The sequence below is a fragment of the Excalfactoria chinensis genome, chromosome 3 (genome assembly GCF_039878825.1).
Source record: "Excalfactoria chinensis isolate bCotChi1 chromosome 3, bCotChi1.hap2, whole genome shotgun sequence".
Taxonomy (NCBI): domain Eukaryota; kingdom Metazoa; phylum Chordata; class Aves; order Galliformes; family Phasianidae; genus Excalfactoria; species Excalfactoria chinensis.
Window position 1 is genome coordinate 65,952,068 of NC_092827.1, and position 26,077 is coordinate 65,978,144.

A 26,077-nucleotide genomic window follows, 5' to 3' on the forward strand; every position below is an offset into this window, starting at 1 on the left:
TCAGTTACTGGGTATCATTCCTATTCCCTGACTGAAGATTTACAGAATCCACCCTTACAAATCTGAATTTTGAGTACATAATTCAAATTTGCAGGTTAGAGATGCAACTTGAAATTAGCTTTGGAAAGCAGCAAAACGAATGCAAAGCAAAGGTTATCAAAGCAAACCAATTTAAATGTCAGAGTGAACATTCATCAGCCTTTTATTTATGATTTATTCGTCACTGTAGAACCTTCTATACCATGAACTTTGAAACAGGAAAAGGTACCAATAAGAAAAGAGTTTGTAGGTTCTGTACTTAACCACAGTTAATGACAGAAGGTATTTACCAGTAGCAGGCAGAATTTTTTACAGAAAATACAACCTGAAATCTCAAAAAAATAGCTAACTGAAGAAGTAAGCAACATCTAGGTATAGTTATTCACTGATACAGTTAATAGTATACTTAACTGTATTATATGTTATCTAAACTGTGGTGAAAAGAATATGCTACATTTTGAATTTAAGTGGAAAATTGCTTTTGATATTCACTTCTACATTCTCATCTTCTTCCATTATTCTTATGTGCCTCTGAATTTTCAACATTTCAAGCAAGAAAGCATCCTAGAAAGCTCCATCAGTTATGTATCTGTGTGTATATTTGTGCACTTAAAAAATAACCAGTGGTTAAAATGAGTTATTATTCCATGTATGGTGGAGATTTTCATCCCCACAATTTAAGTTCAGAGAGGTTACCTTTAAATAGTCATGAAATAAGGTCTTTGAACCACTGCAAAGAGAAGAGTCCTGGCTCTCCATTAAGATATGCAGCACATGTTTCCACCCTTGGAAATTTTTCAGAATATCTGGTACTTGATCCATTTGAATGAAGAAAGTCAATTTTGCGTTAGTTAGAGAGGTATTTTATTAGTTGGATTTTCTTTTTTTTTCTCCCACTGAGCTCAGCATAGGCAAATTCACAGTACCAGAGAAAGAGCTGGAAGGATACAAAAATATCCTTAATAAAATGTTTTAAAGCTCTCTTAAGAGATTTATGCAAGAGAGTTCTGGATTTTTTTTTTTTTTTTTTTTTTTTCCTTCCCCAAACCCATGTGGCTTGTATGCCATTTGTGAAGGCACATTGGGGTATAACGTTCCCGCTGGCATTTCTTTGGGGTGATATGCGCTTGTTATTTCACCACTCAGCAGTTATGTGATGCTGATTTATGCAGGTTAAAAATCTTTATATGATAGTTTACATAGCGCTATATTTAAATCTATATGTATGCTAATATCTTCATGTGTATGCACACAGATAATCCCATATCTCTCAACTCACCCTCTTGTGAAATGGCTCTACTTACACTTAGGCTGCAGTTGTCTCAGTGAAGAATCTTACGTACTGAACTGAATTGAGCTTTCTGTATGCTACATGCTATTTCTGATGTTATTTACAGTTCTGACACACTTCAGATAAACAAATTGGAATTTTCTTTAGCATTATTCAGGTTGACTTTAAGAAATTAGTAGTTTTGCTATCATGAATTTTTTTGCTTTGTTAATTGCAATTTTATTAAAAATTAGAAAAATTAGTAGGTGAGTGTAGTGCTAAAAATCTTCCAGCATTCATTGGTAACATCTAGGTGGTTATAACGATGGCTGCTTGAAAATTGCTTGTAATTGACTTAGTAAATAATAGTTTATTAGTATGTTTGGCAGTTACTTGCTGTAAAGAAACTTTATTTTACTTAATCTGTAAAACAAATATGTAATTCAGAATCTACTTCTAATTCCATGCTTTGAACTGACGGTAATCTCACTGTAGCCAGTTTGATTAGTCAGGGTTTAAAGCGGTATGAATGACACTTGTTAACTGCAACAGTATACCTGCAAGTCTGTACAAAGCACTTGGTTATGAAGTGTTCTGATATTTTCATTAGAATTTTTATAGACTTCTATTTTACAGAAGGGAAGAAGTAAATGAGGTTCATTGGCAAGGGCTGTCAGGAGGTTTCCAGAACTCTGTAACAATCCATGTATCTTGCTTGAACACTAGCTTTTCCTGGAGAGTGTTGCTGGGACTTGGGCATTCCTCCATTTCTACTCCGCCACTGCACAGCGGAGTGCCTCAGATACCAGACAGATACCAGAGGTTAGTGACACCTCAGCCTGGGCCAAGATGTGTTGATTCAATTCTTTCCAAATGTGGCAGAGGTCAACTTGCTTGGGCATGAATCTGGGCTAGGGGAAAGATCTGGTGAATGAAATTGCAGTATCTTTTCCTGTCAGTGAGACCTATAAGGGTTTTAAACTGTTCCCTTACCAGGGCTCCTTGGGCCTACCTTTCCTGTAGGTACATTATTTGCCTACCTTGTTTCCCTAAATGTTGTGTGACACATTCCTCTTGTGATGTGGACAATCATGCTATGCTGTGTCAGTGAGCTCAGCATCCTCAGGTGATGTCATGTTCACTACTATGGTATAAAGCTTGGGGATATCCACGTTTATCAATGATTTCAAATCATCCCAGAGGTATTAAGTGCTGGTTTACCATGTACTGGTCAAAATGGCTGCTAGGGTCACATTTTTCATCTCTTTGTACCAGCTTTGCATACTTACCTTCCAGATTTCTCACACAAACCTATTAAGAAACTGGATTTTATTCTAGCATGAGAGAAGATTTTACTTTCCAGCCCTTACAACAGTCTCAGCATCTTTTCTCTTAGAAAAGTAGGAAGATTCCTTCTGAAAAAATACAGTTGGTGCATCTGATGCTGAATATATTTCAAAGGACCGCTTTCTGTACACAGTATGATTTTTTCTTTTTTCTCCTGACAAGCCAAGACACTTAGCTAACTACAAATTTTGGGCAAAACTCTCTCATCCTTAATCATTTAGTAGAATCCAAGTTATTGGATATGCTCATGCAGTTTAGTTAGAAGATCAGCTGGGCTGTAAAGGCTGAGATTATCTAAACTACATAAACAGCACCTAAAGAGAGTTCATGCTCTGAATGTCATTGATAATGCTGTATTGATTTGAACCAGGGTCATGGATAAAAATAAATGATATTGGATATACAAACCCAGTGTCATATTTTGAAGGGAATTGTTTTTCTCTGATTGAACTCAGTCTGGTTCCTACTACGTCAAAGAAAGCTAGTTCCTCAGGTAAAGAGAAATTACTTTTGTTTCCATTTTTTCCCATGAAATTCCTATGTTCTCCTGTTACAAGATGGACTAAGTTTATTTTCTTCACAAACACTAAAATGCCAACTTGTAATGAACTGTTTAAATTCACGTTCTCTGTTCTGACTCTCCACTTTCCTTGACAGAATGCTGACTTCATCCTTTGTTTGCTGTGCTTCTTTTTCCTTCGTTCTTGTTTTATGATTAAAAAATCAAGGCAAACTGAGCCACATCTGTGTCTCATGTGTTTACAAGCCCAGTTCATTACATCTGTGAGCTATGCAGGATTTATACCAAGGATTTTATTCACCAAATATGTTTTTCAGTTGGGATTACAAAAAAAAAAAAAAAAAACCTACACATTTGAAATTCCTATAAAAAATCAGTTTCTTGAGATACATATTTTGACCCCAGTATTAAAAGAGTACACAGTTCTCTTGGTGCCAGAATTGTGGTTCAAGGCATGCATCGTACAACCTTACTGAAAACTTGGCAAATGAATCAAGGAAAGAGATTAATGTTCAGTGCAGTGGCTGGACATGTAAGGTACAGAAATCAGGCTTTAATTTACATCTCCCTGCATAGCTTGGTAAAAAAAGAAGTCTCATTGCTGTAATGCTGGCATTTCTGATGCTTGGATAAACAGGGCTCACTGTTCATCTTGAGTTGCTTTTACTTTCGAAGTTCATTAATTTCCCTGACACAGGCAGGTGGCTTGGTGAAGCTAGGGTTATTTGGGAAAGCAGGAATCTTTTGGGAGAGTAAAAATCATATGGTTTATTCTACAGTGAAATGTTGTTTTGTCAAATTCTTAAGCTGCCTGTGCTCTAAGATTGGAGACCTAGTCAAGCATCTGGGTGAATGCTTTATTGTTGCTAGCTCTCGTTCATCTCTAGCTGTGGGGTATCTTGTGGGCAGGCTTCACTTGATAGTCACCTCATGAGGAAGGCTGGAGGGCTTAGGAGGAATGTGAGCAGATAGATACACACTGCTCTGATTCTTTGCAGTTTGCCCAAGGAAAGTCACCCTGTGAAGCAGGTCAGAAAACTCTGGTTTATATAAAAAGTATGCATTCCTTATCATAAAACTATTAAATGAATGAGTCTATTAAACCCGGGCTGTCTAAATGCACAGAAAGAGAGAGGAACCTTGTACCCCTTATATCTCATATGATGCTCATGAGTGGACCTGTTTTCAGTCATAATACATTTATGGATGTGTTTATTAACTGAAATGTTTGTTTGCAATTGTATTTTTTATTTAACTAAGGATTCATATTCCTATACATAGGCTCAAGTTGTTTCCTTTCATGGATTTGTTTTCCCTCTCAGAAAGTGCTTCAGCACTTTCCCTTAGTAAGCATCTGTAATTTGGAGACAAGTAGGAATTAATTGCCTTCGCCTGTAACTTAATCAAAATTTGAACTCCTTTATTCAGCAGCAAAATATTAATTCCACAACCCTGCAACCCCCAGTTGCATTCTTTGTGTTTTATCTTTGCTTACAGATAAACCAGAACACTTTAAACAGCAAAGATAAAATGACGACATTCTATACTCATTATGTTCTCAGTAGAGCCTACAGATAAATGCCTGCCCTAAAATAAGAGCAGTTTATTCTTAAAATCTGTTTTGAGAGCTATGAAGTTATATTCTTGTTCAGTGTTTCCTGATAAACACTTCAGAAGACATCGTCAGCATAAGTGGAATCTCTCACATATTTGAGATATAATCAGTTTTTATGCTGAAAAAAATGGAAAACCTAAAGGTCACAAAAACTTGTTGTAAAACAGGAATTTGAAGTTCCCAGATTCCTCCCTATTCTTGGTAATTGCTTCTATCATTGTGTGTCTGTGAATTGAGTTGATTGCTATTCACAGTTGCTCCAGTAGACCACAGACATCAGAATAACCTAAGATGCATTTAATAATCAAGATGATCCTAGATTCGTGTGCCTCCGGTGGCGCAGCGGTAGAATTCCCGTTTGCAACACCAGGGGGCCCGGGTTCGAATCCCCCCCTGTGGAGCAGGGGGTAGAAGTGCCGCTCTGCTACACAGAGGGCTCGAATCCCGGGAGTTGGACTCGATGATCTCTAAGGTCCCTTCCAACTCGCACAATACTATGATACTATGATACTATGATTCTTTAATAAGGTGTGTTACCAAGTATAAAGTTTGGTGACGTTTTTGAAGGTATTCTATGAGAACCCCAAGTTTCTCCTCCATTTAAAATTCAGTTAATGAAACGTAACCATTTTCACGAAAGGCAAATGGAAAGGCAACTGTTATGAAGCCTATACACTGAGCACTGAATGGAAAGTGCCTATCAAAATGAGATATAACAAGGATATAACTATCCTGTGCTATATTTTGTCTATATGAATGATCTTTGTTGTTGTTGTTGTTGTTTGTTTAATTATTCTTTTCTATAACATCTGAATGTTTGATTCCCTCCAGCTGTCGTACTTTTTCCACCTCACTCTGAATTTACCTTTATTCCACTGAAAGGTATATTTTCTCTCCCTGGTTTATGTCTTGTAAGTGAAACATTTATCTTAAATAACGGACAAGTGAAACACTCAGTTTTAAATAGAATGGATTTATAGATAGAAAACAAAATCCTACAGACTTGATGAATTCCTGTATCAAAGAACAGACTTCTCTTGTGTATGAGCATTGCTGAAAAAAAAAATTCACATTTAAGAGTGCCTTATAGCATGACAGAATGCTAAAGCACTGCTTAAATATCAGTTCCCAAACCTCTGTTGATTGGTATGGAGGAAAGTCTGAGTCCAGAACATGCAGAGCAAAAAAAAGAGTTTTCTGAGAATTCAGCTCTTCAGTGTGCAAAGTGCAGTGGCCACGATCCAGCGAACTACTGAAACACATTCTTGTCTTCAAGCTTATGCATTCATTTGGTTTAGTGAGAGTGCTCTGTTAACCTGCTTGGCAGTTTTTTTAGGAATATGCTTTTGCATTTCTCTATACCACGCAAGATGAAGCTGTAACTTACAGAACGTGCAGTCCAATCTGACGTGACTGTTATTTTTCTGAAGAAGATGTCTCTATGTAGTGGTAAAAGTTTCTGACAGTCTTTGTTCTGAGTTTGCTCACAACAAAAGGAAACCTTCTGTAGACACACAATAGCTTGATGATTAGAGCACTCAGCTGAGGAGGAGAGGATCCAGGTTCAACTTGCTAATCTAAAGCAGACAGAGCAGGGAACTGAACCTGACTCTTCAGTGTCAGAGATCAGTGTACTCCCATGGGATAACAGCAAGCCAGGTTCAAGCCCCACTTTGTCTGGTTTGGATCGGTGAGCTGAACCTCAGTCTCCCACATCGCAACTGTGTGCCATCATCTATTTGGCCAAAATAGGATGGGTGTTTAGTTCATAAAGGAAAAAGAAAAGTTAATTCTGCACCAGAATAAAATCTAAGTTGCCCAATCTTTACACTTTCCACATGATGGAATTGTTTTCTGGTCAGGCCTCAAGAAAGATACATTGCAATCTCTTAGTGAGGGAGTCAGAAGCAGTAGAAGATAGAAAAACTCTCTGTCTCTACAAATGCAGGTAAAGATACAGGATTCAGCTATGTTATCTACGTGGCTTTGGAAGGTGTGGGGAAATAAACCCTCCAGAAGCATTCTCATGGGAAGCCAGAACTGTCTCACTGACCTGCAGTTTTGCTTGTGTCAGAGTACAGTCTGTTTCTGTGAGTCTTCTCTAAGCATCTATTTTCCCCGCTGGTTTCTGTGTGCTTCTCCTCCACTTGGCTTTCTACCTGCTTACCTCTAATTTCCATGCTCATCTTTCCCTTTCACTGCCCTTTCACATCCTTCTGATTCCCTTAAATTTTGAACTTCTCACACTTGGAAATCATTCTGACTTTAAACGTCATGTTTGGTGATGGCACAGGTTGTAGAACCCTGGCACAAATCCCACTGTGAATATGGTCATATGTATTGGCAAAAATTGATTTGTTTTAGCTGCTTATCTTGTCCTTGTAACACACACACACACTGGATTTCTTAATCTAATCCTAGGCATTTTTAAAGGTTAAGTATCTTTACTGTCTTTTCCTTTTCTTCTGTCTTCTGTTTCTAATGAAGCCTCAGAACATCTTTTCAGTTTTTAGAATCTAGCATATTAACCCCTTTATAGCCAGCTGCATAAGGTTCTGCTGCTCTGGTTGTATAAAGTTCACAGACTCAACATCTTTGTCAGCTGGAATTTGCAGTGCTGTATGTCTCTAAGCATGGAGCATGGACGTCTGATTTTGAATGAGTGCTTTACATTCATTCACTTGAGATGATAAATGACCACTGCTTACTAAGTCAACATGAGAGTACATATATTTGTACCAATGAAGTATTCTCAGGAGAGCTAGAATGGAAATGTGAGGTGTATGAATTATAATCAGAGCCATTATTTCGGTTCCATTCATTTAGGTAAACACTGTTGCAAAGTGAGTGGCTGCAGTTTGATTTGTCTCGTTCCCATCTCTATGTATTTATGCAGCCGCAGTTAACAAGGTGCCAGAGAACCTCCTTTGTGCGTTGCTGTTGCTGTGTTGTCAACAACTGAGATTTCATAGCCTACTCCATAAATAAGATACATATGCTTCTACACTTGTTTGCCCACGCTCAGTTTTGAAGCAGTTTCAAATACTCTGTGTCATGTCAGTCTGTATAAAACAAGGTCATCTTTTTTTTTTTTTTGCAGATCAAGTCTGCTTGCTGGAAAAATATTTTACTTTTCAATAGCCTCTGTCCTCAGCCTTCTCAGACATTACCTGTTAATACCAAATGACCAACTCTGGGCAACCTGATTAGTCTTAAGCTCCACTATGTATGACAAAGGCTGCAGGGTGAGCTTCTGCACAGAATATATGGAAATCTAGGCCTTGGCATGGCTGTAGAATATTCCTGTGTAGGTTCCCAAGCAAATGCAGGACGTGCAACACTTGAGGGAAGCAGAACGCACTGTACATAACAAAACTAGCATGCAATGTAGTGGTCCAGTCAGGAAATCATCCTCGTAATCCATAATGGAGTGCTATCATGTAATTGGATCTTCATGGTGTAACACAACCCAAGGCACTTTGTAATCAAACCACATGCTGTAAACTCTTTTACATGAAGTCAGCTGCATTGCATCCCTCCTGGCAGACACTTTAGAACCATAATTACATTCATCTCCATCTTTAATTTACTCTATTGTGCTTCTGTCATTGAAGGATCTTTGCTACCAAGCACTACGTGTTCATTTCCTCAGTGCTTACTGTAAATTGTAAATTATGGATGACACTGGTTTTAACTCTGAATTGTCATGCTTTTTGTGGGATGAAGCAAGTTCATCACTACATGGATGTTTGTTTATTGTGGTTTAATGAGGGGCATAGTATTTTTTTCTTTAGTCGGGGGATCATCCATTCTAGACAGATGCCAATTTGAAAAGAAATTTCATTTGCATTCCTGCTATAGTTGCAGAGATCTCTCGCAGTCCTGGGGGAGTGAGTTGGCAAATGGTGAATTAGGAGTGCTTCTTCACTGTTAAGGCCTAAGCCTGCAGTTTGTCATGGCATCTCCACTTCCTTCAGCAGGAATTAAGGGCATTTCATTCTTGCATAATATCATATCTTGAAAAATTTTCATAACAGGCAATTGTAAGGATGCTTCTATGCTTTTGTAATAGTCATTTTTCAACTTTTTGTTTAGTAAAAGATGAGCCCTGAGAGTTGAAATGTTAATTGCAGAGGAAATCTGTCATGTCTAATGGAAAGCATCCAGGAAGGTAACATAACTGCCAATCCCAAGTTAAATACTTCATAAAAAGAGAGATAGACTTTTGTGATGCCAGGTTTCCAAGGAATAGTTCATTCCATTGTGCTCAAGTCATACTTTAGCCATTCTTGTTGACTATTTTTCACTTCAGTTACTTACAGGATTTCCATTTTATAAACCTCTTTTAATCACTGTTGTAAAAACTCATTCTGTGTTAAAATTTAGTGTATAATTACAGTTCCAAAAAATAGCCATTTGGCTTCCCCTTTCTCCCAGCTCTCCTCTGTGTCTACAGCTTTTAAATCTTTTACTTTCAAGTTATGGATACAAGAGAGAAAATGCAATCAAACAAAACTGATGACAAATATATTACTGATTTGAATTCAGTACCTCTAGGTATCTGTACAAGAAAATCAAGCATATGTAGGATTCTGATAGCTTGCAATCTATCTAGATCCTCTGCTTCCTTTCTGTACATTCCTTCCCCATCTCCTTTTCCAGCTTATCCTACACCATCCAGTAATGTGCTTTGTGCCCTTTTAGCTGCGGTAAGGGTGCTATAATTGGTGGCTGCCACTGCTTTCATTTCCAGGGCCAACCACATCACTGCATTTGTGAGACGGGGGTTGCTTTGTGCATTTGGAGATTAAAAAATACCCACACATTAAAACAGTGTTTTAGAGATGTGCCCATCATGTATTTATCACCCTTTGAGGACTGAATGGTGTCTTTAAAGAGTGCTGTAAGTTTCCATCTGTCCCGTGTTAGGACAGTATAAGGACCACAGACTGGCATGAAGGTTCTGAGCTTCTCTGAAAACCTGTTACCACACCATGGGCAGGGACTCTTAAGAAATAGCTCTTAAATAAATGTGAGCTGCTGGGCTGACTCAGTTTCTCACACAGCTCTGAATTTTCTTCATCACTTGGCTTTAATGACCAGTGGTTCTTAGTATGTGAATGGAGAGCTTTCTTGTGGCTTTAGTTGAGGATGGATTGGGGGGATTTTTTAGCTAGTGCCTCCCATGAGAAAATTCTCAGTAAGAGATATCTAGAAAGTTTAAAAACAGTATCAGTTCATAGGAAAGACTGATTTCATGCACGTGTCCAAGGAGCAGACTGCTTAGATTAATAAAGTGATGTAAAAAAACATTCCTATTAAGCAAGTCCCTATAGTTCAGTTTTTTTCCAGCAGGAGACAAGAATTATGCACCTTATTTCTGAGGTCACTTCCATAATTGCAACAACACACATTTTTTTTGTAATAGCTTTTCCTTTTTATATGGATATTTAGAGAGAAGTAATTAAATATGGTTCTTTACACCCATCTCAAGAGGAAACATAGCAGCATGATGAAAAATACAAGTGAATAAGTAGTAAATTTTGGTAAAAAAGGACTGCATTTTAACTCCCTGATTGTTGATTGCTAAGACACACAGTGCTAATATGGAGATGCCTGTCATGGTATAGAATTCAATAGGATTCCAAAACCAGTTCAATTTAATAATGTGTTGTAGAAAGCGTTACTGCAGTCAGAAATACCAGCTGTATATCTCAGGAACACGTAATCGTATAAGGCAGAAGCGTATAAGGCAGAAGCGTTACCTTTTGAAAACTGCATCCAGTTCCTTTTTGCTTCTGGACTTCTTTGGGTCCATTTCTAATCCTGAAGCTCTGATCTGGGTTCATTGGCTTGTTTCACTATGCTGACTTCAGCTAAATGCATTGTGTTTCTTTCATTGGGACTGGATCCACACAGCTATATTGTAGATCATGTTCTGGTGGCAAGGTGACAGGCCTCTAAAGGTTTGGAGTTTACATTGGCACAGGCTGAACATAAATGTTCAGAATTTCAGATTCTCCTCAACATACTGAGATGTCTTTGGCCTCCCAAACTGGCATTAATACTGTCTAGGCAGTGACTACCTAATAAAAACATCAGCTGCTTTGTGTCCAGATAGGCAGCAAAGGAAGCATGAACTCCATACCACCTGACTTTTCAGATCTTTTTCCTGGTCTCAGTCAAAACTAGGAATGTAAGAGTCCACGAACAAATGTCTAAAAAGACAAAGTCCATAGAACTTCTCAAGTTCCCTTTTTGTTTTGTTTTGCATGGCATTAGGGAGAATTACAGCATACTAGCCAGTTCATATCTTCCTGTTTTCATAGTGAAATCCAAAGGAGTTCCTATGAAGCAAGAAATTTGTTTCTCAAAACCATTTCAAATGCTTATGGAGGAATAATCAAACTAAGAAGTGTAATCCAAATTGAGTAATTTTACATAACCTGTGCTGTTCTGTGATGCTCTGATTTTCTTGTTTAATATTAAAAGCACTGAAATAAATGAAATAAACTGCTTTTCATATCAACAAATGCCCTAGTTTAACTCTGTCCCTCAGTTGCCTGATGTTCTTCTATGAACATAATCTATTCTTTACACAACATCTACCTGAAGAATAAGAGCAGTTGGAGGTCAAATTAACTAAGAAAACAGACATACAGAGAATTAATCAGAAGCTGCTTTATACCACATGATAGTAGGTAGGTTAGTGGTCTGGGATTCCTCAGTATGCAGTGGGAAGAAGAGATACATTTTGAGGGAGATATTGTCCTATTATGAGAAGAAATTTAAGATATTTGGGATGAATGCCTTCTGAATGTGTTCCTCTATACTGAGCTTTAACTGTTACGGATGAGACGCCTCCCTTCAGCAAATCTCATTCAGTGGACTTTGGTATGGTATGAATGTCTGGGATTGAAAGAGCATCCTTTGCTGTCTCTTTTGTTTCTTCACCCCTGAAATTAGAACAGAAAGATCATTTTAGGCTAGTATTAAAAATAAAGATAATAAATAAAAGTGGAGAACTGAAATATGCTTCCTGCCCTTCTCCACTCCAGACATAATTCTTCTTCTCCCTGAAAGACGTAGGGCTCCATGTCACAAATCTGTAGAATCTGTAGCTCCCCTCCATCTAACATCCATTCTATCCTACCTTTTTATTTCTTTGTTGGTCTGTTCATGTCACAGAAACCCTGGCCACAGTGCTACAGGGAAAAGCCAATTGGATTCTTTCTCAAGACTTGCCATGAGTAAGATCTCTGGTCAATCTTAAGGTTATAAGTATGGCCTTAGCTTGGTGCTCTGAATAATTTATTTGAGAAGAAATTAGAAGAATTAAGTCAAGAGAAGCTGAATTCATTGAAATGGGTAATTTCAAATCATGGAAGTTGCATAAGCATAGTCATGGGAGAATGTGGCTCTAATTTTAAATTAATTCTTTTAATTTGTAAGAGTATTTGAGGAAAAAAAAAAAAGGCTAATACCTAAGTGCTGTTAGCAAAAAGAGATGAAAATATCTTCAGCCCTTCTGGGATAGTGAAATAATTGATATTTGTGACAGGTTACGTGGAAGTACAGCAAGGGAAAAACTGTAATGAGCCACGAAACCACAGACCCTATTGAGGTCATGATTTTTAGTCTCCAACAGAGTTACAAATTTCAGTTCACAAAGTCATCTTTTGAAGATTATAAGTTTTTGTTTGTTTGTTTGTTTGTTTTGTTTGTTTGTTTGGTTTTTATTTTTTTCTTTCTGGTATGGGGCTCAAGAGTAGCTCTGAAAGTCCTCCATAAAATGAGGAGGGCCCACTGCATATGTAGAGAAACACCAACTAGTTATGATTTATATATAAAGTCATGAACTTTACATACACATTTGTATAGTAAAAAAGTCCAAGAAAAAAAACATTTTTTTCCCCGTGTTTTCTGCTGTCCAAGAGTAGCCAATACCACTGACAAACCTTGTTAAATTCAATTTTTCCATATGCCAGCATTTTAGGGATGTTCAAGCTGCAAAAAAAACCAAACCAAACCAAAACAAAAAACCACCTGATCATTCCTGTTTTGGGCAGATCAAAGTGTATTTATGATAAACAGAGATATTTCAGTGGCTGTTGTGTTTGAGTGCATTTCTAAGCCTGATTTTCATATACAGAAATAGGAAATAAATAGGGAGCTTCAGGTTTTTTAATTAGAAGTTGTCATGTTTCTTTTAGTTACTTGAGTGACAGACTCAACGGTTTCCTCACTTACAGGAAGATTAATATATAAAAGTCCCTTTTGAAATGAATAATTCTGTCTAATGAATGAATGAACATTTTAGTAGAAATGAACAGAATAATTTTCTTGCCATGACTTCAGATGTACAACAAAAGCTGTTCTTCCAAGATTGACAGCAGTAGACTATTATCAGCCAAGCAGGGAGCTCCAAGGCACTTGGGTGCATATTTCAAGAAAGATACCTGTCCTACAGATATATCTGTATATATCCTTTGTACTAGTGTTAGATACATTTATGGAGAAACACAAGGTTTATAGTAATGTAGTGAAGATTCTTTGATTGCCTTTATGCTGTAGCTGAAATGAGGTGTTTGTATATTCCCATCATTTGTGGTATTTATTTGTTGGTCTAAGGTTTGCTCTGGGTAAATCTATCCTTAAGACAAACACTCAGTTCTAAGTTACATCTCTGAACCAGTAGAGTGACTCGCTGTGGTTTCAACTTTAGCCCTTTGACAACAAATTATTATTTATGTAAGCTGTCAAATCCAGACACGACAAGCAGCTGCACGAGAAAAAAATGAAAAGCATAAACCATAGTGAGAAGCATGAGGCTCCGATAACAAACTACACTTTCCTTTCTGTATTTAGTCCACTAAGAGTGAACTATTCATTAAAGTAAAGCTACAGCTCCCCTAGTCTTGCCATTTCATCCACAAGTTTATTGAAAATTAAAGCTCAGCATGAAGCCTCCAGAGAATTATTCTGAGTTAATAACACCTGCAGAGAACAGAGATTTTCTGTGAGGTAAATTACCACGTGATTGCCCACACATCAGCAAAAATTATTGGAAGAAATTCAATATTTTCTCTGTATTGAGAAAATATGAGGATTTTGCAGGGGGTCATTTTAGATTAAGTAGCAAAGTTACAATTTAGAATGTTTCACAGCAGTGGATTGTGTTTGTTTCAACAGCAAGATTTGGTTTTCATGAGAAGATTTCTGTTACTGTCAGCTGAGATTGCATCTTCATGCAGTGTGTATTTAGAAACCTTTCTTAATCTTAGGGGATATTGTCAAAGACAGCCTTTAAACTATAGATATCACCCCTCTCTCCCTGTGATTTCTTGTGAATTCAGGAGTTGATTCACCCTACCTAGCTGTATCTCATAAATAGCAATCAAAGTAATGATTTTGGTCTCTCTATCTGTAGCATTCAGCACCTCTCTTGACAGCAATGGAAACAACTCAAAGCATACTTCTTTGTTTCTTCCAGATGTTTCAAGAATACACTAATAACTAACATGAAAAACTCAGATGGAGCTCCTAAATCAAACTGAATATTAATGTTATTATATATCCAAAATAGGAAGGAGAAACAAAGAAGTCAAATTATCTTGTCTCAGTACTGTGCTGCATTTTTATGTTCTGAGCCATTGCTATCTGCATTTTCCAAGACCCCTGTATCAGTGCACAAACCAGGTCTGGAGTAGGATTCAGGCTTCTATTTCATGACAATAACAGCCCTGGTAAGAAATTGATAAAGCTCACGACAAGTCTCTAAGGACTGCCTCGGAGAGAGCAGTTTCTGCCTATGCCTTCAAGAGAACCACGTCCACAGGCCAAATCAGTGGTGGCAAGACGTAGTGCTGAACTCAGTGAATTGCTCAGTGACATCTGGTTTCAGATGTGTAGTGGAACTTGCTACAAACTCACTTTATGCCTTTCACAATTACTGGAATAAAATATCTCTGGTGCTGAAGACAAGCCCATAAGAGACAGAGAACTCATAAGTTCATGAATGTGTTGGGCAGTAATAGGTAGTGGGTGTTGCTGCTATATGTAATAACTGAGCTATTCCTTCTGCAACAGAGCTTGAGGCTAATATATCACAAGTTCATTTCCTTGAATCAACATGGGATGTATTAAAAAGTAATTTGCTGGGCTAGATGAGGCTTTTCATGCGCAGATAACTGCCTACTCTAGAAGCAACTGAAAAGTGTAGTGTAATAACAAATCCTGACCACTGGACTAATCTTCCCTTTCCATAACCTTTCAAAGCATTTTCGCCTTTCACTTAGGAAGGGGACTGTGGGTTAGTGGGTTTCCAGCACAGAATTATCTGAGAATGGTGGCCTCTAGCTTCAAGCTTGTTATGTTTATGTCACCGTCTGTGATTCACCATAGAGTTAAACTCAGCTAATACAGGGTTGGGCAAAGACCTGGTGTTTGGCTCTGTGCTCTAGGAAAGAAGAGAGGAAGCAGGTGTGTTGTATAAGCAAACCTTCATGTGTCAACAACTGTGTTCTTATCAGATGAATTTATCTGCTCCAGCTGCACTGCTCTACGAGTGGATCTTTCATTACATACTTATCTAATGTATTATGTGTATGAAATGCGCTGTCAGTTTCTTTCAGAAAAGAGTTTCAAGGCATAAGGAATGTCATTATGAGGCTGAACTAGAATCAGCATAGGATCTCACAGTATGAACCAAGTACCATCTAACAGCATCCTATTTTGCTAAGTACTGTATTGTGGGAGTTAATCCCCAGAGAAAAGTGAAAGAAGAAGGCTGCTGACTGCCATTATACGTATCAGAACAATAATACAGTGAGAGAATGTGCATTTAGAAATTTAGTCACAGTTCAGAGAAGCAGAGGTGGAAATCTGAAAGAAGTGTAGGGCTTTGGTCTTCTAGTCCATATTTCAAATGCTCTTTTTGATGTTCAAACTTTTGTGGATTCAAAGCTGTGCTTTTCAGAATGTGACACCTGCAGAAAAAAAACACAACAGTGCAACATCTTCAAGAAGGTTGAAAGATAAGTCTCCAAGGTATACAAACCAGATTCCCATTTGCTTGAGTTCAAAAGGATGTTTTTCTGTTCCTGCTCTATGATATACATGTCTGAACATAGATGCTAGTCTTTGAATTAGGTTCTAAGTTCGACCACCATTAATGGGATTCAGTCTACATGAGTCATATCTAACTCTAACTTAGAAATATTGTTGGAAGTTAAAAGTCATAAAAACAAGAGACAAGAAAAAAAGTCCACTGTTTTTCTAGGTTGTCCTGGGGCCAAGAAGAATGAGTTCCTGACAAGTGTTTTGGATGCACTGTCCACAGATATGGTTCATGCAGTCTCTGATCCATCATTGTCTTCCAGCCGGTGGGTTTCAGATCCTTTTCACATGTCTTTAAAAGGGTTCTGGCAGTGGTGAATGATTTGATGAGGTCTTTGAGAAGTAATTCTTCTGCCTGCATAAAAAGTAAATTTACAAGAACCTATCTAGGATAATTTACTTCAAAGTTACCACTGTGGACTATGCCCAGTCAGTAGAGATGTACTCAATGGCTGGATTTCTCATCAGCCACACAGCTTTGATTTTATCTATACCTGCTGGTGCAACTGCATCTCAGTTGTTTTCTTGTCAGACTTGATGAACGAATCTGACACTTTGTTTCATGTTTTGCCTAGTTGATTCTAAAACAAACCAATGCTGTCAATATATACAGGCAGAATTTAAACTACATAACTGCTGACAAATTTTGAACATCTGTGGGTCAGATGCTTACTACCTGGAGAGGAGGATAATATTGTTATAATTTACCCTGTAATTCAAGACTTTTTGTTTGTTTGTTTTATATCCGAGGCCATTCATCATGGGTTGTAATTGGACTCTAGGTGTCTGACCAACTATATCCCAAATTTTATACAAAAGGCTATCCTCTTAAATTGTATTGGAGTGAGCACAGTACTGAGAACACATTGCCTTCCCCTTTCATTTCCTGAAACAGAGAAAACTGAAGAGAGAAATAAATGAAAGACAGACATGACAGAAACATGAAAACACATAATGTACATAACTGAAGTATGTCATAAGTGAGCATCACCAATGTGAAAAGAGAAGGATTCACTTCAAAGAAGCTAGTAGCCAAAAATAGAGAGGTTCATGGACCAAAAATTCTAACAGTGCTTTATGTATTCAGAAGTAAAGGTATAAACTGAGGTGTGTGTATCAGAATAAAGAGTTGTGTTTGTTTGTTTGTTTGTTTGTTTTCTATTTTTCTGTTTCAGGGTTTCAGAACCTGATCCAAATCACACTCTGGAAGAGAGAGTGGTCCACTGGTACTTCAAACAACTAGATAAAAATTCCAGTGGTGACATTGGAAAGAAAGAGATCAAGCCATTTAAAAGGTTCCTAAGAAAGAAGTCAAAGCCCAAAAAATGTGTGAAGAAATTTGTGGAATACTGTGATGTGAACAACGATAAGTCCTTGTCAGTTCAAGAATTAATGGGCTGCCTGGGAGTAACGAAAGAAGAAGGTAAAGCAGAAACAAAGAAACGCCATAGTAAGAACCTTTCCTATCTTTTTGTCTAGATTCTTCATAGATGTCAAAGTCTGATATTTGTATATACCAGATGTACACTGTATAAAGGAATATACTTGTTTGTAACTAATAGTAATTTTGCTTAAGGCAGATGACAAGGAAACTGCTTCAGTGTATGCAAATTATTACTTTGCTCCAAGAGAATCAAGAACTTCCTTTGACTGAACCCATTAAATGCTTGCATTTTGGAGATATGTTTCTGCATTACAGCAGGAAACCTAAGATGATGTCATGTATCCTCTTTTCCATGCTTCTTTCCCACCAGACATTATAGGCTAGATTTACTGCTAAAGATTTAAGAACTTTGAAATGCTCGACACTGACTAAATGAAATCTGTCCTAAGCAAGTGCCACATAATAACGGGCAAGAAATGCTGTCATTCAGCTTTCACATAAAAAGGTGTTTCAAAGGAAGATAAGAAGTATTTTATCTACTATTTATTTATTTATTTATTTATTTTTAAAGCTATGCAGTTACCCTGCTATAAAAATTGCTAATTCAGAATGAGAGTTTCACTTCTTCAGATACTATATATAACTTGCAAACCATGTTCATAATGCTTTTTTCCCCCACTTAGCGGCTCCTAAAACCAATACTGAGAGCACTTCATCCAGCAGGCAGGTGAGTACTCACGAGAGCACAATTTCTGTTCTTGTCTTACCCACAAGAATTTCTTGGGGTTTTACTGGTTATCATTTGCGTTTTCAAAATGCATCAGTCTGCTGTTCTACAGAGCTGCAAAGAAAACAGAGCAGCATACTGATTAACAAATCTTGACTTCATTTCTATCTATGGAAAGTTAAACCAGTCAACTACAGGTGGAATGAATGTGAAAAAAATACAAAGTGGATTAGGCATGCCTGTGGATGTTCCTAATAAAGTATTAAGTGACATTATTCTAGGTTAGAATAGGTGGCTGTAAGAGAGCCCTCATATAAGTCTTCTGCGTTTCTGAATAAAGGCACTGCCATACATTTTTAAATGTGCATTGGTTTATATTCCCTTTTGTTTTGAGTGAATTAAAACCAATAACTTCCCTGTGAGTCATGCTATAGACACAAAGTTACACTGACTGAAATTACTCCTTGTGCAAAAAGCCAAGAATTTCCCATACAAAATGAAAATCCATACACTTTTTGTACACCACTGAATTATTGTATGGTGGTTTTAGATACCTTTTAAAATCTTAGCAGAGAGAAGAGAGCTGTCACTTTGAAGTGCCATTGCTGGCTGAACAAAATGATGTCGGAGAATGTAGGATTTGCAGCACTCTGATGATGTGTGCTTAAACTAAAATTGGTTTGGTCTGTGGAATGACTTTTAACAATTAAAATGTCAAGTGCCCTGACAACGTAATCCATGATTTGTTTCTGCGTCAGTTTTCTACAAAGACTTTATCTCACCTTTCTGAATAACTCTGGTGTATCTCACTCATAGACTTTTGGTTACACAAAGCATTCAGAGCTAAGAAGGAACAAAAGTAGAATTTTTGAATAAAGGCAAAGTAGACACTGAAAAGGGAGGATTCAAATGGAAATTCAGGAAGAAGGTTAATAAAAAGTCTTTTTATGACTGTGTTTCTGTTCTTATGGTCATTAATCCCAAGTATTCGCTTTTATGGATTATATGGGGCACAACTTCCTGATACTTTTGCAGGTGTCTGAAGGACTGTGAAGGAAGTGAATCTGACAGTTATTTAACGATCTTATAAGAGAATCAACTTCTTATTGGTCTTGCCTCACTTCCGTATTAGCTAGAGGAATTAAACGGTTACTGCCCACAAAAACATCAATAATTGGTGATTTGTTTTAAAAGATATTCATGTATTATAACATCAAATCAGGTAACCCTGTATCTACAAAAACAGGAATTTGGCTAAAAATACCCCACTAGCGTTGCTGTGTGGTCAGTGTCTTTTCATCTAACAGAAAGCTATATTAATTTGTTGAAAACTGAACCCGGAGTGAACCTCCCAACAAGCCAAAAGAAATCTTCCTCTCATTGGTGCTGGCCAGTTTGTTACTTGTTTTATCTCTGATTTGTTTGATGTTAGATTCACACATCCTAAGGCCAGCTCAGCATTGGTTGTTGGTTTTACCAGAGACCTCCTACATACCTTTGATGGAATATAAAATGTTCTAACAGCTAGAGGGATGTGATAAGTTTCTGTTTGTTTAAACAAATGTTTGTGGTCTTAGCTTTTCAAGTCCCCTTCTACAAATCACTTATGCTTTAAACAAAGAAGCCTGAAAACAATTATCCTGTCGGAACTCAAAAACATTCAAAGGGGTTATTTTAATTATACAACGGCAATTACTGGCACACGTGCATTACACTTGAAGCATGACTAGCCCTCTCCCCTTTCTCATAATCTGATCTTGACTTGCAGAATCTGTAATAAAAGTGTCCTAGAGTTTCTATTTTTTTAAATTTTGTTCAATAATTTTGCTGAATCAGCAGCAATTATTTTAAAAGCTGTTGCTGACAAATGATAGCTTTGAATTAAGGCTGGCTCAGCAAACCATCTGTTGGCAGTTTCATACTTGAACAATACAAGGCTGCAAATGTAGAAGGCGGCTTTCATCACAAAAGTCTTTCCTTGAAAGGAAGTTATTAAAAAGAAGCTGGGCCAAGTAGCTCCTTATAGGAAACCACCCAACCAAGAAGGAGTGATCAGATTGTTACTACTCAGGAGATGGGCACTGGAAAGCTCATTTTCAACTAGAGCATTGTAGTTGTTAAGTTATATATATGGTTATGTATGCTTGTGCATGTATATATTGCTGAATATGTTTTTGAAATATGCGCATGTTTGCGGTTTTACACATACAGAAGCTTACTAAAAAAAAGCAGATATGGATACATGCACTAACATACCAAGTATCAGCAATAGCTGTTCAAATGACATCAGGGAAATGATGAATCTGACCCAACTAGGGCAGTGGCCAAGTTTATTTACCTTTCTCAGCTCCATCCTGTCTAACACACACATACACACTTACATGCCATCAGTGAGACCCAAAGGGTCTTTTTACAGCCTAACGTAAAGTTTACAAGGAAACTATAGAATGTTCATAAGACTTTGGCCAGCAGCCCGTTCTCTGTGCATCACGTGCCATAGAAAGGTATACTGCACCAGGGACTTGCCAAAGCAGCTGCAAAAACTGTTGATAGGGATATGTTTAAAGAGGGCACAGGTGAGAATAAAATGGGTAATGTTAAGATATTGCTCATAGCCTTGTTTTTTGATTCCTGAAGTACTACAGGCCAGGGATTATTTTATTCCCTGTATACTTAAGTGTTCAGAACACTTGTCCTGAAGTGTCACATGGACACTGCTGAAATGTAAAGAGATAAATGTTTATGCTTGATTATTTGAAAACATCATTAATAATGCAGATATTTCCAACTGTCTTTCAGCAAGTTTCCAAGAAGCAAGGGTGAGCAGCTAACTGATCCAAGGCAGAACTCTTTGACATGTGGGAGATTTCCTCACCAAAAGGCAATAAAAACAACTGTAGTATTTGCACTTTGTACTTAAAAATGTAAATTCACTTTGTAGAAATGAAATATTTAAACAGACTTGTTGTAATCTGTGAAAATGTAATAGCTGGTTTTGAAAAATTATCACATACAATGTATGTGCATTGTTTTGTTGTCTGAAATATGTAAAACGTGTCGGAGATGTAAAAGTTTGCATTTAAACTTTTTTTTTTTTTTTTTTTTAATAGCTCTTTTTGGCAAATTTTAGCAAAGAAACCTGTTTCTATGTATTTTGGTTTCAATAGTATGCCTTGTTTTTCTTACCAATACTGTCATTTAAGTAGAGTTATGCTGAAAAGTCTACTGTATTCTCAATTATGTCCAAGAAATGTTGGATGTTAATGTTTCTAAGATTGAGGGAAGTCTGTAAATTGCTGTTGATTTGTTCTTGCAGTTTTTAACTGAACACATTTTTCACAAGTGGCAATATCTTTTCATTGTGTTTTTATTATTATGCTTCCCAAAAATCATACAATGAGAACACAACCACTAAAGGATTCAAAAGTTATTTTATAGTCGGGATTCTGTTAGAAAAATATAACCTTCCATCCGTTTTTGAGGCGCCTTCTATTACAAGTTGTGGTAGAAGTTTTCCTCATAGGAGTAAGGTGGATATTAGTATAACTCCAGCCTGGTTTAACCTGAGCCTAAAAGCATGATCCTGCAGTAAGCACAAAGCAGGAGAGGTGTCTGTATGATTCAGAATTGTATATCTAACTATGAAGAGACAGGGAATGCTAAACAGATTTGTCAGCCTTTTCTTCTCCTACACCTGGCTGTCCCCATTTGCCTTGGGGGTCTACCAGAGCTAAAGCTGAACAAATGATGAACAGTTCCCATAAGGAGGGACTATTCACCACACCTGCCTGAAGTTTCTCCTTGCTGTCTAGAAGAAGTTCTTATGAGTTTTCATGCCTCCTCTGTCATCCCCCCCCACACAACATTTATTGTATGTGTGTTTGAGTGCAGTAAGAACTTGCAATGTGAATTTAGAGCAGGAGACTCATGTAAATAAAGATTCAGCTCTTGAACAGTTGCAAATTACAAGCAGCTGCGTTGATTGATGTGGTGGCAGATGGACTGCTGGCATCTAGGAACTGTCATGAAAAGTCAGGAATGTTGCAACAAGCTGTGATTTCATTCTGGCTTGTTTAAATAATGTGTGAGATTTGACATGAGACTAGCTAATCCTAATCGCACCCTGGCTTGAGTTTGTACCAGAATAAGCTTTGTTGCAAATAAAAATGTTTCATTTTAATTCAACATAAGGGTGTATGCTGAAGTGATAGGAAAACACTGTATACAGTGAAACCATACCCCAGAAAATGTGTACTCTAAGCTCTGACAACAAGAGGAACCAAGATGCAACTGTGTGTTATCTTGTATTTTTGTTTTTAAAAGTATTTGTTATTCTTTTATAATGTTAAACTTTGAATTTAATCTTCTTTATAGATTAAAGCTCAATATGCTATCAAACTATTCTAGTGGTTTTTCTTCCGCGCCACTGTCAACTTTGAAAGCAGGCTCATATACGTACAATTACTTCACCATTGCAATAAGTTTATGAGAAACCTCACGGTCTCACATTGTATCTGTCTTTCTCTCTTCCCTTGACCCTTTGTGCTTAGATTCATACCCCATTTACTTCTAAAGTTCATACCATAGGCATTCTCTTGGGTATCCAAAGACTTCTACATCGTTGAGTCATTTGGTGACTCAACAGTAACAGAAATTCAAAGTATTTCAACTTTGTAGATTTGTATTGTCACATGTATGGGCCATTTCAATTTTCTTTACAACATTTTGCTACAAAAGGAATACCCTATGTTCAGATCCCTAACTGGAATGCACTTGAAAGTCTGGTTAATTCACTTTTGTTTCCTATATTTACTTTAAATAAACAGAACAGCGGAACTTGAAGAAATTTTGGCCCTTCTAGTCGTAACCAAGCAAGGCCTTGATAATAAAAAAGAATCCACGTGGATTTGCTCTCAGGCTCACAGCAGAGCACCAGTGTTTGTTTAGTTCTACAACAATGAATTAGTTCTAGTATTTAATCTACTTGATGAGTTGCAACAATTGAGATGCAATTTTAATTCTGCTCTTACTGAAAGCTGTTTGGTAACTGTTGAGTCACAGCCTGAACTGCTGACTGAGCACCTGGGGAAAGGACCCAGTAAGCCCTGGGAGCACAGGTGAAGGCAATTCAGCTGTGCCATCAGAAGGGGTGGAGCCTGGCTGCACCTCTCTTAGACCTCATTACAGAGCTGATCCCATTGGGGAAGGATGTCTTTCTGCAGATTCTACTTTCGAAGAAGCTTTGCTTTGCAAACCTGGAATCTTTTGATATGGGTGAGAATTCTCTTCATTTATAGCAACTATCACACTGGTCCTTCTGTCATCAAGCCTCTGCTGTAATGCCTTTCCCATCACATTGATCTGTCACACAGCACAATGTAAGTTCTGCTTCTTATTGACCATTATTTGTTCTAGTTCCAGCTGTTCTTAAACGTTTATTCAGAGCTTTTATATTGTTGCAAGTATAACACTGCAAAGTATCTGTGTGTTCAATGATTTGTTCGGTCTGTTGCCATGTCTATTTGTCAGCAGGCCACATACTGAGAAACATCCCATATTTTCTCAACACCTGTGGTAACTTTCTCATCCCAATCCTAGCCCTAGAATTAGGTCAACTTCATAGTTCCATTTCTTCTAAAGGAGATCATTCTCATTCTTCTCCCACTCTAACAATATGCCTAGCTTTTAAGCCCTCATTTTTTTAGATCTGGTCCCATTATGATTATTTGGAATGCCAGTGTTTCTTGATAATGTCCTTTGAGACAATAAAAGAAGAATACAACGAGCATCAATTCATACGAGCATGAAGGAGAAGACAAACTAAGTACTCTGCATGTAAGACCAGCATTACACTTTGCACTTTCCCACTGGGAGCAGGTTTTTGCCTTGAATGAATGCATTAAGCCAATGAAGAAAGCAAATATACCTAGAAAGTGGAAGGAGGAATTTAAATGGAGACCACACTAAAGACACTTAAGTGTGTGTAAAGTTTGATAGATTTAGTTAACGTTTTTCCCTTTACAGTGGTTATAAAAGATGGATTAATAGGGGTTAAGAAATCTTCCCTGGCAAAGAAATTTTAACTGTCCATTTCAAATATTTACACTAGCATATTATATGACTACATTTTACATTAGAAACTGGTGCGAAAGAGATTTTAATGTAGCAAGTGAAAGGTTTATTACTTTAGTTTTCTTTAAGATGGCAAATTGATGTCATTTTGGTGCAATTACTTTGACATTAAATAGCAACCCACTAAATTTATTAATGTTTGAAACATTAGAATTATTATAGTGAATTACTGATACAAACTGTTCTTTGTCCCTTTTAATTATTTCAGTTCATGTTTTATTAGTGAAAATATGCCCTTTGTTTAAAAAGCGTAAATGTTGCTTGTTATATTTTTCTTTAAACAAAAGCGTATGTGGAAAGCATTCAGAACAATGCATTTCTCTAGAATGTCAAATGTGATGGGCAGCATGGGGAAGAAGCCTGTCTGCTTTTCATCTGGTTTAGCAACAGAAATATTTGTAATAACCTGCCTTTTCTATGTTCCCCTTTCCTAGTTTGTCAAAGACTTTGTGCTCTGACTAGTGTCACTGCTGAAATACAAAACCTATTGGAAGGGAAGACAACAAAATGAGAATCAGTTCTGTGCACATGAACAATCTATTCTATAAAACACAGTTAGCAGAGGCATTATTTTCCTAGAGACTCTATGCTCTTGAAATCAATTCAGTGCATAGGATTGCTTACTACTTATCAAATACATCGCTTAGAAAGAATCAATTGCAAACTGAATGGGTACTTTCTGGGGGGGAAAAAAAAGTCACTCATAAAACACAAGCACAGTACTAAAGATTGTAGGCAGAAGGCTGAGATTCTGTATTACACCAGTAACAACAATTTCTAAGCGTTTATAAAGCTCATTCAGTACCTGGAGAAGATCTGTGAAGATCCCTTTATCTGTTCTAAGCACTCAGGAGTAAAAAAAGTGGTGAATGATGTTTCCACTGAAGAATATTTATTTTAATTAGATCATGACTTATGAAGTTCATGTGAAGAAGGAATTGCATGAAACTTTGCTCTAGAACATATTTTTTGGTTTATAATTTATATTAAAAATTCACTTCATATAAAAATCATGAAATGTGGATTTCAAGAGGGGCATTTTGACAGAAATTTTATCTCAAAATTGTCTATTGTATAGAATAGTAATATTCTTGCTCTTCCTCAATTTGAGATTTAAGAAAAAAATAAAATTTTTTTGTTTGAAATAATCATAGAATCAGGGAGTGCTGCTCCTAGGCTTATCTCTAGCAAGCCCTGTTTTATCCCCTTCCACCTTCAAACCTTGTTTAAAGCCCTCTCAATGAGCCCCACCAACTCCTAGGCAAGAATCTCCCCTTCCCAACAGGTGAAACCCATCTGTTGTCAGCGGGTCTGATGCTGTATTAATTGCCCAAGAATTAAATCAATAAGCAAACGTACCAATGGCAGCAGCCTTTTAGCTATATGTTGATCAGGTGGGTGCTCCTGTTCCTTTCTGTATTTTTCCCTGCTACTGAGGGGATTGAGGAAAACACCACCTAAGCTCCTGCTTGTTCTTATCACCCCAGAGCCCTAAGGACCCTGTTAATAGCCCTCAGGCTCTTTGCATAACTTCTCTGTTGTTAAACTGAACCAACAAAAATAGATAATGACTGGAGGACTACACTAGAGCAAGGAGCTTCCTGAAAAAGTCAGTTTTCCAACCAATCATTTGTTATACTTCATCTGATCTGATTTACAGTTTCTAGGTATCTTTCTGTGCCCATGTGTCAGAAAAGTCCTACATTCTTATTTAACGGGGTTAGTGCCTCATGAACTGATGGATTTAGCACTGTATGCACACAGAACATGAAGAAAACTGCAATATAGGTAAGTCTGTTTCTACTAGTTGAATCTATACAACACAGCTGAAGGAGTGAAGCCAACTGGTGAAGCACTGCCAAGTACTGACCTGCAGAAATATATAGGACACTACTCTATCTTGCAAAGTAAGCCTGCTGTGAGAT

General features: G+C 37.3%; 1 protein-coding gene across 2 annotated transcripts in view; it reads left to right on the forward strand.

Moving 5' to 3' along the window:
* The window catches only part of SMOC2 (SPARC related modular calcium binding 2), a 130,359-nt gene extending 107,943 nt beyond the window's left edge, over nt 1-22,416 (forward strand). Inside the window, exons 10-13 of one of the 2 annotated variants that reach the window (XM_072331894.1) lie at nt 16,073-16,175; nt 17,085-17,359; nt 17,977-18,020; nt 20,820-22,416. In XM_072331894.1, coding sequence (XP_072187995.1) covers nt 16,073-16,175; nt 17,085-17,359; nt 17,977-18,020; nt 20,820-20,843 — 446 coding nt within the window. In that variant the 3' untranslated portion in view covers nt 20,844-22,416. The remainder of the gene's footprint in view (nt 1-16,072; nt 16,176-17,084; nt 17,360-17,976; nt 18,021-20,819) is intronic. The other variant, XM_072331895.1, reaches the window with a different exon arrangement.
* Nucleotides 22,417-26,077: the final 3,661 nt, after the last annotated feature.